Below are 13,856 nucleotides of genomic sequence, written 5' to 3'. Positions count from 1 at the left end.
TGAGCATCATTACTCATTTTCTGCTGAAATCTCTTGTCTGTCTCAGGGCAGAAATTTTCTCTACTTTTGAAGAAATATCCCCCCCCTCGCTCCCCAATACACGCTCTCAAAACAGAGTTCTTTGTTTTGTTAAAGACAACACTTTTTAAAGTGTTCAAGGGTACTTTTTTGCATTTGTAACATCAAGCCCAGTTAAGAATCCTTGGATGACCTATTCACGGTCCAGTATCGTCACTGAAACTATTCTGTGGAAAATACTGAACTGAGCGCATGCGAGGGCATCACAAACTACAGAGCCTTCCAAGAGCTCGAACCCAGCACTTGAATTAAATAGTGGTGGAACTGAAAAAGCATTCTGGGTACTGATGTGCAAATGAGCACACCAAGCTTCCAACTTCCAAAATGCAATATTACATTAACACTTAAGGCCACGCAGTGCCCTCAGCCCGTATGCTGGATTTCTCCTGCTTTTGGTAGGAACTGTTTGTCTACACCGCAGGCAAAACATTACCAGTAGCTTTTTATTACCGCATCGTGTACACACACATCCTGATACGAACATATATTTTTAGAAATTTGAGGTTGTTTGAGCGGTAGCAATGCTGATGAACCCAGCTCAAATGCACAGTACTATACAGATAACAGAGTGCTCACATTCTGTAAGTCTGTCTGTGTGCCACAGACACGGGAGTTGTACTTGCTGCAGCGAGGAGAATGATTACATTTAAACACGCTAGCCCGGCTGCATGCACACACGCAGAGCAGTTAAAGAATCTGGGATTTGCTTATCTTTCCTAGTGGCTTTGGTCAGTTCTGCACTTTTCCCTCCAGTGGTTTATTAATTTGCTTTCTTTTCGTCCCCAGCCTCCTGACATGGTTCCTGCTTCCTATTTCAGTTCCCTCCTTGCCTGTTCTTTGTCTCTCCTCCAGGCAGGGGGAGGGGGGGTCCTGCCGCTCTCACTGCACTTTCCTCAGAACTTTCTCCAGTTGCCATGGAATGTTCTGGTTTCAGCTTCCAGCCCTCCTGTTTAAAAGGCACCATCCAACACACCCTGCCTGCTTCTTTAGGTAAAAGCTAAGTATTCACCCCAAAAGCATGGCTGTTTCTCGGCAAATGACCCATGCACGCTTGCCCTGAGGACGCCAGATCAGCATGCTTGGAGCTCATACTCCGAGGAGCTGCTGGATGCTCATTAAAGATGATCGCCAGCACCTTGCACTCCCAAGGAAATTGCAAGGAGACTGACCAACACAGCCATTCACCTCAGCTCCTCAGCACTCTGACGTGGTAACCGCTGCATCTCATGTTAGTACTTCCACTCGTGTTGTACTGGACTCCCCCACCTTATGGCTTCACCGCCACACTTAAGGGACCACTTCTCCTAACTTTTTCTGGTCTTAAATTCACCCTGTCTCAGAATATGAGACTATCAAAGTAGTCATTCAACTCACGTTTGTGGCAATGTAGCCAAATTTATTCTATTTGCAAATAAGCAGTTTGTGCCACACCAAGACAAAATTTGGCTCATCGGTGCAAACAGACTTGGAAGATGAAGTTCCCTAAATTTAATGTGATGATCAGATGTCATTTCCCAATACTCATCTATGTAAGTGTACAGGTATGATTACCTGGGAACTCATTTATCATCACTCACTGTCTTGAAGACAAAGCTCCAGATTATATGAAAGGATTTTAAATTTGCATTTAAAAATCTACGTTTTCAGTATACAGAATTTCCTCCCCTTTTCACGTATTTCCTAATCTATTTTCTCTGACATATTCTGCAGCAGGATCTGCTGAACTTCTGAATTCATCTCTCTTAAATAAAGGCATTTTCCTCAGCTACTTTATTCAGCTTCTCACTATTTCCTGTCTCACTTCTGCTCATGGGAATTCCTGAGCTGTCCCTAAATGTTTTGCAGCTGTCTGGTGTCTGCTGAAGCACTTTGATTGGTATTTCAATAGTATTAAAAATCCTCTTTTGCTCTGAACATGTGTGTACCATTTGGGACTGTACATGTACATTGCTCACTTCACTGCAGATCAATTGCTACTGGCCTTACTCAGAAGTGCAGACCTTAAACTGGTCTTAAATACAGGAGGTAACAAAAGACTGTTACAGTCAAATCTATTCCAACATATTTGGGTATATGTTAATTAGACTTGAGTCATACCTATTTGTTCAACATTCTCAACTCATGAATCTGTGTAGGTCTTGAGGCTACTGAAATTTTTCAGAATAGTCTGTTATTACACTCTTTAAGGAGGTTAGTCACTATTTCACATGGATTATAACATTAGCAGAGACACTTCTGCATAGAACTTGTGCCAGCTAATTCAGTCATATGAACCATTTCCTTTTTCTGTGTGTTCCACAGCAATACATAACATTGCGCATTTCATGGCACACTTGCCATTTCAGTGAGTAGCTGTCAGGTTTTCTGAGCTTTCACTGGAATTTTAATTAACTGCGACTGATCTAACAAGCAATTAATTCAGCATTCATTACTTGTTAGGTTGATTATTACTTAAATTTAGTTTTTAAAAGCTTGCTCGATTTTTTATTGGGAATCATCCCATGAGAATGCTAACCCTAGCAGCAGGGATTCTCAGACTTGGAGACAGCACAGTTTCCTCCATAATCCAGACGTGGGTTAGTGATTTGTCAGCTTTCTCCCCTACAAGCAGACGAAAAACTCTCTTTAAAAATACCTCGCATTCTCACAAAAACGACAGCAATTGCTCATGGGGAGGCATACGATGCTGTGAGAAGCATGCAGAGTTATTTTTAAGAGGGAAAACTGAACCGTTTGCTTTTCTTTTTCATACTCTCCTCACTGCACTCCTGTGCGGTGTAGCCCATGCGTTGCACGGCAGTCCATGACAAAGTCTGGGGAGCTGATGCTAAACTACAGAACTTTCTGTTGTTAAACTAATTTAACACAGTTTCTGAAGCCAACCTTTGATACTTAATCTCCCTTTTGTTCCCTTCATTTCTTCACTCTGACCAGTTTAACTTATTCTAGACTGCCTGGAACCAAAGCAACCTGAGCCATTCAAAACAAGATTGCTACATTAAGGATCTGGTCAAAATGGGAACACAACCTAGGATACCATCTAATCGACTCCCCATGAATTAGGCATCAATGCCTAGCTAAGCAAACTTGACAGACAACTTTCTGATGTAAAACATACATTACAATACAATCCTAAATACGCAAAGCAAGTAGCAAGTGTTTGGTATTTAGCTAAACTACCACGCTGTCCTGAGAAGCACAACTTTGCCATAAATACCAAGTAAACCAGCATAAAAAGAAGTTAATCCAGGAAGACAACTAAGAATGGATTCATCTGTATTTCTTACAACATTCAAAAGATACACAACTTTCTGCCTATTGCCTCAAGAATCAATTAAGATGTGAATTGCATCAACTTCCTGAGTCACTTCACCTCAGGCAATCAGTATTATGGTTTCACTGAAGACTCAGTACTACAGATGTCAAAAATCTTACCTTTTGATAGCAGGTTCTTGGAAATCTCTTTCCTCCAAACGGGTATGAGGCTGGCCCTTAGCTCATTATAACCACCTTAAAAGGGTTTGTCTCCTCTTCAGCATGAGCAGTTCTTCACTGAAGTACAGTAATAGGGTTAATTAGCAGCCCATTCTCCAATCAAAGTACAATTAATGAAGGGGGGGAATGTAAATTTGCAAAATTGTAAAAACTGCAAAAGAAAAAAAAGACAGAAAAATCACCTTAAAATTAACAGATTCTCTATATGCCTCAACTTGCAGTTACCCTTTTTTCATGAGGGAAAACCCCTGGTTACAGTCTCATACTCATAATTCTTAAAACCGTAAGTACTCAGGTCGAGGTTATGATTTGATACAGATTGTTTTTCACTGGGCTGGTGATAATTTCCGAGAGGATATGAAATTTCAAGAGCCTTGTTTCACCTGCAATCATGATTTAATTTCCTCCCTGTCACCTCCCTCCCAGTTTTTTAAATCCTGCAGAAATCCCCACCACTAAGCTAGAAATGTAGTCCCTAGTAAGTCCACAAACACACATGTAGCATTAGCGCAGCTGTTTGCCAGTATATTCGACAGCTTCTGTCATAAGGTGAATTACCAAAACCAAAAGTGCTGTACTACTACAGTGGCTCTTCAGCTAAAACAGCCTCCTCGGTGCACTGTGAATAGACTTGATATCCACAAGTATTGGAGTTACTCATTCGAACAAAAAGGAGGAAAAGAAAAAAAGGAATAAAAAAAGAACTAAGCGAGCATGTACTGCTTATTTTTAAGAAGGGTCTTTATGTGATTTCCATGAAGCATAGACTACACAATTTATCACAGTTTTTACCATGTATTTTACAACAGTAAATTTTACATGGTTATCCAAAAGACTTGCAAGCCTCTTCTCAACATACATAGTTTGCATCTCATGTAAGTAAAACTCTTCCTCAAGCTAAAAAAAAGCTGTTTTGGAAAGAATTTCAGAATTTGGCCCATAATTAAGCGGCTTATTTAAAATTGGTAGTTTGACAGAAAACACGCTAAATGCATTAACTGCTCAGCTCTCCTACTGAAGTGATCTACAGTTATTATAATCGCAGGGCAGTGCTATGGAAACGTGAAAGTTTCAATCATTCTGCGGCAACTGCACATTCCTGTTGTGCAAAAATAAAACTGAGGCACAAGTAAAGGAAATGACTTGCTCAAAATCAATGAGTCAGCAGGACTGGAGTGTGTAGAATATGGATTTCTGAAACTGATTTTTGCTACAGCCCTCCATCATTCAGATCTTGCTAATGAGGTATGTGCCATTTCAGTCACATTCCTGTCATTGTAGCTTGATGAAACAAACATTCCTGTTTTTTCCCAATCACTGATTCCATACTGTGTCATGCTTCTTAATTGTTTGATGAGACAGCCTTTATTTCAGATGCAGTCTTCCTGCATTTTCTAAACACCCTATAGTATATTGCTTTCCTTACCTTATTAAAAATATTATTCAAAAAGTACTTACGTTATATACTTTCATTTTATCAGTTAGTAATTCATATGACTACTTGATAATTTGGGGTTTTTTACTCCATATCTGAACCTTTACCCTGTGTTGTCTGACACAGTAGGCAGTTGGCCACCTGAGACTGACTCTGCCACTGTTGTGCAAATTACAACTTCTGGAAATACACCCCCTCTTGCACTTCATCTAGATTTCCTAAATTGAATTCTCTCAATTTAAAAACCATACAAATATATTTTAATAAAAAAATGGCAATTCACATGCTCCATCTTCCATCAGCGCCCACTATAAAGCTCAATTAACCTTTGAGTAGATCTCAGTCTCTTGAATCTCCTTTCATTTTCTCTCAGGTTCCATTGGGGGCTTTTTCCTCTTCTGACACTATATCCAATTTTCTGTGAATATTTTCCTTGATTTTTCCCTTCTCTGACTGACTTTTTTTTTTAAATAAACTTTTATGATTTGCACTCCATTTTCTAGTTTTGACTGCTGTCCTCAGAGGGCATCATTTATCCATTCCCAATTACCCACCTTTCAGTCATTTTCCCAGTTGTCACACCTAACTTCCCATGGTCATAACCACCCTGTTCTCCAAGTGCCACATCACATAAAACACCTTTATATTAAAAAATTCACAACAGTCATCACAGTAAATAAAAATAATTTCACTCTATTCACAACCTGGAACCAAACTCTATCGAACAAGCCTTTCTAAAGCCTAAAAGAGGGTGCTGTTATAAACCGCTATATGCTATGCGTATCTGTTATGAACTACTTTTAATATTCTAACCAATTAGAAAGTGTTCATTTGACTAGAAAAAAATCAGAGAAATTATCTTTGTTAATTAAACTCTTACCCAGTTCAGGTAATTAAGGACAATCCTCAACACTGAAAGTTTTTAGGTGCCTGAACTCCTTATGGGACCTTTGCTTGAGTAACTTTCTGGAAAAAAAAGGATTTAAGAGCATATACTGAGCAGTTGTGCGTTAAGAACACTATGAATACCTAAACCAGGAAAACAAAAACCACCCAGTAACTAAATTTTCACACCATGTATTTTACTGAATCTCTGTTCATTCAGCCCACACTTGGAAAAATAGTTTTTAGTTAGACACTATATATAGGATTTAGGGTGAGTTTGTAAGAACGACTGTTACTGTTGCTAGAGCCAGTTCTGATGTTAGCCACCATCGACTGCAAAAATAGAGGTGGTCTTAAACTCTTGACTGAGCATCCAGAAGTTGCATTTTTCTCAGCGTTTTTCCTTTTACTAAAAGGGACCACAATCGTGGACTGATTGTATGGCTGAATTCAGCTGAGGCATAACCAAGTCCAATTCCATCTGAAGTAAGTAGGAAAAAATTTGTACCAGGACCAAATCTGCTATGTCCAATGTTGAAAATGGAGATTGTTTGTAAGGAATAATTAGAAAACTGTCAACAAAAACACAGTGGTTAGCTGCATTTATATTTACTCTAGGTTTAGCTGAGCTAACACTACCAGGAATAATAATCCCATTTTATTTGAGATTCTATTTTAGTAAACTCTGTATAAGCTTATATTGACAGTTCCTACTGTAAGAGTTTATGACATTAAGGGCTGCTTTTTTGATTAAGGATATGCAGTGGCAGAAAGAGATAGCAAACAGCAGTGTGGTTTCCATTGCACCAGCGCTCTCCTTTTTTGTTTTCTTTTTACTGTAAGTCAAAGAAGACTTAATGATCCATAACAGTTGTATTACCAAAAGTTATAAGGTTAGTTACATTTTGACAATTGTACGATACTCCAAATCCTGTCTGAAGACTTGGCAGGTGGTTCTGCAAGTGTCACTTCTACAGTATGGGCCCGGGAGAGTCTGTTTTTGTTTAAAAAACATGTTCAGTTTTATGTCATAAACTTTGCAATAAGTTGAGACAGAAGAACCTTCCTGGAAACTGAGTATGGAGAAAAAGGTTTCTATAAATGATTCAAATTCAGACAAAATATGGCAGGGAAACAAACTTGGACTCTAAAAATCCTGAAAACTTATAAAAAATGTATTTCCTTTAAAAAGACTTTTCATTCCAAATCCAACTGTTTGGCTTCTTGGGATACTGTCAAAAGCTAGAGATACTAGGCTCTCTAAAGTTTGAAGGGGCCATTAAAAAAAAATATCCTTTATCTATTTAATTAGCTGGCATTCAATGGAGAGTTACAGATGTCCCTGGGGCAGAGCGGTATGGCCTGTGCTCAGCTGAGAGGAGCCCAAAGCTTCCACAGGGAAGTCCGAAGGTCCGGAAGGTTCTCCTGGGAGCCGTGTGGCAGCTCCCCCCGGTTCGGCGGGGCTGCGCGACACCTGCGCGCACGCGCACACCGGCGGCGAGCAGCGCTGCTGCGGGCAGGGCCGGGCAGCGGCTCATCCCCGCCCAGACGGGAGCGCCGGGCCCAGTTTAACCCCCTCAGGGGCCGCGCGTGCCGCCGGCTCCCCCAGGCCCTGCCCCGCCGCGCGCCCGTTTGCTCTCCCGCAGCCCTGGTTGCCGCTCGCACGGGCGTGTCCCCCCGCCCCCGCGCCTCCCACCGGCTCTCCCGCACCCCCGGCTCACGCCGGTCCCTGCACACCCCTCCCGGCGCCGCAGCCCGCCTCGCCCCGGGGCCCGCCGCTGTGAGGCGGCGCGAGGGCGGCGGCGGCCGCGCAGGGGGCGCTGCGGCGCCGCCGGCCGTTTCCCGCCTGTGGTTGAGGCGCGCGCCCGCGGCTTCTCGCGAGCGCTGGCGCCGTCTCCCGCGAGAGGCCGCTGTGCGCCTGCGCGCTGTCGGGGCCGGGCCGGGCCGGGGGTGAGGAGGGGCGATCCCCCGGTGCTGCCGGCAGGGTCCGAGACTCGCCGCCAAGATGAGCGGCACGCTGGCCAAGATCGCGGAGATCGAGGCTGAGGTAACGCGCCGGCCTTCCGCCGGCCGCGGATGGGCCAGGCACGAGGCGCTAGACGGGGCGGCCGCGGGGATCCGGGAGGGGGGGGGCGGGGGCGGCCGCGCTGCCCCTCCGTGAGGGGCTGACAGGGCCCTGCCGGCGCCGTTGGAGGTGCGGCCCGGCGGAGCCTCTCCCAGGGTGTGAGTCCTCGGTTCCGTGCTCTTGCAGATGGCCCGGACGCAGAAGAACAAGGCCACGGCTCACCACCTGGGGCTGCTGAAGGCCCGCTTGGCCAAGCTACGCCGGGAGCTCATCACCCCCAAGGGAGGCGGCGGGGGCGGCCCCGGGGAAGGTGCGTTGTGCTGCGGGAAGGCTCCGGCCGCTCCTCCCTGCCGAAGTGCGGCGTGTGTGACGGAAATCGACCTAACGGGGGAGGCTCTTGGCTGCTTAAATCGTGTCAGACCGTCTGCTGAATAAAGCGGAGCAACCTTCTCTTCCCTCTTGTCCTTCCCGGTACAGGACCTCAGCCGTGGTTTGTGGCTTTCTAAGGGCTTTAAGGTAGAGCCCTCGTTGAAACGTAAATGAAAGGGTTTCTGCATTTTGGCTAACGTGTATTTGCAGAAGTCTTAGGGGTTTTACATGAAGAAGCGTCTTGCATCAGCCACTTAATTTTATATACAAAGGTGCGAATTGTCTAAGCTGCAGTACTTAAAGGGAATGCTCCACCTACACTCAAGTCAGGTTGGGAAGCCACTGGGAAGCCTTGCAGCCCACGCTTTATTGACAGGTACATGCCATGGAGCGTTATACAGACAAAGTGGTGCAAGGCAATATAGAGTATGAACTCTGTGCTTCATACTCTCATCCTCCTTGTAGGGAAGCTTACCTGGCTTTCACTCTGGTAATATTAAAAGTAATAGCGGGACTGCTGTCCAGAACCTTAGAAGATAGAAAATGTCAATCTCAATCTTTAAATAAATATTTTTGCTCCTTATTTGCAGGTTTTGATGTTGCAAAGACAGGTGATGCCCGAATTGGGTTTGTGGGTTTTCCATCAGTGGGGAAATCTACACTTCTAAGCAATCTTGCTGGTGTATACTCTGAAGTGGCAGCATATGAATTCACTACACTAACTACTGTGCCGGGAGTCATTAGGTACAAAGGAGCAAAGATACAGGTGAGATCTTCTTGTGTCTGTGAGGATAAGATGGTATATGCAGTGGTGTTACGGCTGAGTGGTCTAGCCTCACATTAGCAGGCTAGAAGTGACATGCAGAAACGGGTGAGAATATATTGGAAATGTTTCCATGAGGTACCAATTTCACCCTGCTTTTCACTTTGGTCTGGGGAGAAGTTCCTGTGGTAGTTCTTATATTCTCTCTGAGATGGTCTGTTGCATTGTACCAGTAGGGCACGTGGGATAATACAGTATATAGGCATCAAAGGGGAAACAATTTTGCCATATTCTGTTCAGATTTGCAGTAGAGTCAGCTGGTGTAGGAGAAAGGTAAAAGTAGGATTTATTTTCTCCATGAAGAAAAATATTTTTCTCATGAGTGACTTTCCTTCCTCTGAACGAATAGCTGCTTGATCTCCCAGGAATTATCGAAGGTGCCAAGGATGGTAAAGGCAGAGGACGGCAAGTCATTGCCGGTGAGTATATTAGAGCTGGAGGCAGCATCCTATCACTGGTTCACTTAGTACAGCTGATGAGAGTGAAGGGTTGAATCACCGTTTCTGATGTCTTTAAAAAGCTGAATTGTGTGTTGGTATTGAGCTGCCTGCTGTGAAGCAGTAGCTGTTCTCATTTTGTTCTGTTTTCAGTTCTGGTTTTACGCATTTGCTGAGTTCGTGCTCTGTGTTGGCACTGCAGTGGAAGTACATTACCAATTTTGAAGGCAGATGCGATCCCATAATAAACAAGGCTGCTGTCTTCATTTCTTTACCTAGCTTATTGTCATCAATCTGGGGTCTGAATGTGGACAGGAAGGAGGATTCTTCCAGCCTCTGTGATTCTTACAGCGTGTAAGGATCTGTCTATCAGTGATGCTTGGCCAGCACTACAAACTGCAGTCTTATACTGGAATTTAAAGATAAGCAATGTGCTGGCCTTCAGGGGTTTAATATTGTCATCAGTCCTCTGAGCCATATTTTGTGGTGTTTTGTCTCAGATTGTGAGTGTACTTTTTTGACAGATGACTTCCTTTTTCTGATTCTTAGTTGCTCGAACCTGTAATCTCATTCTGATTGTTCTGGATGTGCTGAAACCCCTTGGTCACAAGAAAATCATTGAGAATGAACTGGAGGGATTTGGAATTCGTCTGAATAGTAAGCCCCCCAATATCGGCTTTAAAAAAAAGGATAAAGGAGGCATTAACCTTACAGCCACAGTAAGTTGGACGTTGTCTTTAACCAAATTTTTTTAAAAAAATTGCTTGAAGAAAGAGGCATTTGCAGTTAATGGTATGCCTGGGACCGTCCCTGTGCTGTGACTTCTTTAGAAGCTGATCTGCTGCACTGTGCTGTGGTCAGTTACTTTTCTTGGAGGCTATCCATGCCTGTCCCGGGAGCCTGAGCCCCTCCTCGCCCCCACGGCAGAGGCGTGGTTGCTTTCCAACAGTTACAAGTTCCGAGGCCCAAAGGAAACTCTGCAAAAACTGCATCTTGCTTGGTGGCTACAGCACTCATCTGGAGAAGATTGCTGAGTTCCAGGCGTTGCAACCTGGACTACTCCTCATTTCCCATTTCCCACTGAATCTTTAAAAGCGTAGAAACAGCCAGAGATACCAAAAACCAGAACTGTGCTCTGGGATCCGAGTACCTAACGTGTAGCTGCCTGGGCACTGAACTAGTAGATACATGGGTGTGCATTGCAACTGGGCCCAGACTGACAGGAAACTACTTTGGAAATGTCTGATTGCTGCTCTCACTGGGGCATTAATATAAATAAGGCTGGTATGACTTAAATCTTTTTTTTGCTCTCCTGAGATGAACTGTGATACAATCGTAGTCAAGTTCAATAACTGACAATGCAGCTATTACTTTTAGTAATCTATATGCAGTGATTGCTAGGTGATAGCATTATTAATTGTAATACTTGATTTGACTGTAAACTCTTGCATTCCTACATGTTATGTCTACATTCAGTGTCCTCAGAGTGAGTTGGATACTGAAACAGTGAAGAGCATCTTAGCAGAGTATAAAATTCACAATGCTGATGTGACACTGCGCAGCGACGCCACTGCTGATGACCTGATTGACGTTGTTGAAGGAAACAGGTACTGTTGGGACATACTGTTGGCATACCTGCAGTTTATATTAAAGAAAAGAATTGTCTCTCAGGTTCACTTCCCACAGAAGCTAAGCTAGCAATGTGGTATCAACATAGGGATATCCTTTTACAAAAATGCAGTTTTTTTCTTTCCAACGAAGGTAGCAGTGTACTGCTGCCAGGCTGCTGTAATGGTATTTCCTTCTTTTTGCAGGGTTTACATCCCATGCATTTACGTCCTAAATAAAATTGACCAAATTTCCATTGAGGAGTTAGATATTATTTACAAAGTACCCCACTGTGTACCAATATCTGCTCATCATCGCTGGAACTTTGATGATCTGCTGGAGAAAATTTGGGACTACTTGAAGCTAGTACGAATGTGAGTCCCACTTGCCGCCTTCTGTGGAGTTAAGTGTAATGCTGAGACTGAAGTATGTCTCACAAATGGATGAAGATCATTTTATAATGGTTTTCTATTAGTTTAGAACTCTAGCTTTCACATGATGATGGCTTTTGTCACTGAGGTATGTTTACTCTGTAAAGTTTTTTTTCCAAATATATGTTGAGTTTTTTACAGAAAAAAATCACAAGTCAGAACCATAATACTGTTCTTTTCCACCAACGATTCCTGTTTCATCTTCTTTTAAGCAACTGTAGAAATCTCAGTAGTGATAAACCTTTGCAATTACAAGGGAGAACCTGCTGCAGCCACTGGCTACCCAGGTGCATTTTCAGATTAAGAACACCAGACAATTTACAGAGTATCTGTTGTCACCACTGAAGTAGTGGAACTTGGCACAAGTGCCCAGGAGGACAGTGCAAATGACCTATGAAATTTCATGATGGGTTGAAAGAGAAGGGGAGGTTTTGGTATTGACTCACTGTTCCACCTGCGTTACAGCTACACCAAACCTAAAGGGCAGCTCCCAGACTACACCTCTCCTGTGGTACTACCTTACTGCAAGACCACAGTGGAGGATTTTTGCATGAAGATCCACAAAAATCTCATTAAAGACTTTAAATAGTAAGTATTATTGTAAAAGGATAATTTATAGAGAGTAGAAAATATTCTGCCTCCTGGTACATTCTTTCATTCTCTTGTCAACCAGAAGGGGAAACAGATTTGATTTTTTTTTGATGTTGAATGGAATAGATCTGCCTATGACAATTGGTACTTAGTGTATTTGATGTTCCTATGCTCTTTCCTGGCTAAATTTCCTCTTATGAGGAAAACGTTTTTCTTTACATTCGAAAGCAGCGCTAGATGCAGCAGTACAGGCCCTTGTCCTGTATGCACAAGTATTTTGGATGACTTCACACTTTGTTTTGATCTGCTTGTACTCCAGTTCACACGGGCCACTCATCCAGGTACTTGCAGAATGAAAATAGCCCTTAAGCATTGCTTTCTGTATTAGCTTTGTGACGGAAATAGCTGTTGGTCTGTTATTTGCATATTATACTTCTAAACCTTTTACATTTGATTTTTCTTCTCCTTTCAGTGCACTGGTCTGGGGTTCATCTGTTAAACACAACCCTCAAAAAGTTGGTAAAGACCATACTCTTGAAGATGAGGATGTTATTCAGATTGTGAAGAAATAAAGTTCTCACAGTTTGTCACTGTGTCTGCAATTTGTTATCAGTTGTAAGTGGTAAAGAACAGGTCACTTCTATCAAATCTATAACAAATGGGTGTTGTTTTTTTATGGTAGTACCTTACTGCATGGCAGAACTGATGTTTCTGGCCAATTTGTACTGCTGTGTCCCATTCTGACAGAACTTACTTAACAGGAGTTTCTCATCTGTAACTTTCATGAGGGCAAAATCTTACAATGAAGCTTTGATAACCTGGGATGAATTTCTGCTGCATGTGCATGTCTTTCCAAATTGGAAAAGTTCACACGTCAGGAATTATTTTGTTCTAAGTTAGAACAAAACATGAAAAGCAGAGGCTGGAGAGCTATATCTTACCAAACAGTGCTAGAGGACAGAGTTCTAGCTGTAGCTGCCTTAATCTGAAATGTTTGAATACTTCAAGGCTATTAATAGCCCTGGAGTTGTGGGAAAGAGTAGGTTCTGCTCAGGAGCAGTCACTTTTTTGGTTTATACCAGTGGAAGTAAAGTAGAGGCTTGTGTTTCACTGTGTTAAAAGCCTCCAGGTACTAAGTTTTCTTAAAAGATTGTCCTGCTTAACTTAGAAGCTGCACCAGAGAAGCAGGCTACTCTAAAAGCAGTGGTTCTATTGCTTTTTAGTAGAAATGAATAAAAGTTAGAGCTCCAATAAGCTTTTTGTTCCTATCAAATGCATTAGCCTCTAGCATTTGCCCTCCTACAAAAAAGAAGTAAGGGTGTTTACTCAGATGTGTCAGAAAAGCTCCCTCATGTTATTGCACATACAAAAAGTAGTACAGTGATTTCAGACACCCATTCAAGCACTAAATCCTTGCACTAGTGGTTGCTACTCAGCCTGGTAAGAAAGCATTCAAGCCTTGATTCTAGTCCAAGCTTTTTCCCTAATATTGCTTCTAAGCTTAGCAGTAGATTCCTGCATAAGTGAGCTGAACTACTGCAACAGTGCTGGGGTTGTCAGCCCTGCTGGAAGGGGGCAGAGTGGAAGCTGAGAGCTGAACTGCCTTCACCCTTCCTAGTACATGGGAATCTCACTCCTT

The 13,856-nt window shown here is 42.9% G+C and overlaps 1 protein-coding gene across 1 annotated transcript; it reads left to right on the top strand.

Annotated features, from left to right (window-relative positions):
• The first annotated feature begins 7,802 nt into the window (after positions 1 to 7,802).
• DRG1 (developmentally regulated GTP binding protein 1) lies at positions 7,803 to 12,833 on the top strand. Its single transcript, XM_074844312.1, has 9 exons — positions 7,803 to 7,940; positions 8,145 to 8,268; positions 8,918 to 9,093; positions 9,500 to 9,569; positions 10,137 to 10,306; positions 11,064 to 11,194; positions 11,402 to 11,569; positions 12,092 to 12,214; positions 12,690 to 12,833. The coding sequence occupies exons 1-9, from the start codon at positions 7,899 to 7,901 to the stop codon at positions 12,787 to 12,789; spliced, it is 1,104 nt and encodes a 367-aa protein (XP_074700413.1). The 5' UTR covers positions 7,803 to 7,898; the 3' UTR covers positions 12,790 to 12,833.
• The last annotated feature ends 1,023 nt before the right edge of the window (positions 12,834 to 13,856 follow it).

Source organism: Strix aluco, chromosome 18 (genome assembly GCF_031877795.1).
Source record: "Strix aluco isolate bStrAlu1 chromosome 18, bStrAlu1.hap1, whole genome shotgun sequence".
Classification (NCBI taxonomy): Eukaryota; Metazoa; Chordata; class Aves; order Strigiformes; family Strigidae; genus Strix; species Strix aluco.
This window is presented reverse-complemented; position numbering and strand designations above follow the sequence as displayed.

Coding starts and splice junctions, on each gene's coding strand:
- DRG1 (XM_074844312.1), top strand. CDS start 7,899: ATGAGCGGCACGCTGGCCAAGATCGCGGAGATCGAGGCTGAG. Junction 9,094..9,499: donor ACAAAGGAGCAAAGATACAG/GTGAGATCTTCT, acceptor CTGAACGAATAG/CTGCTTGATCTCCCAGGAAT. Junction 9,570..10,136: donor AGGACGGCAAGTCATTGCCG/GTGAGTATATTA, acceptor TCTGATTCTTAG/TTGCTCGAACCTGTAATCTC.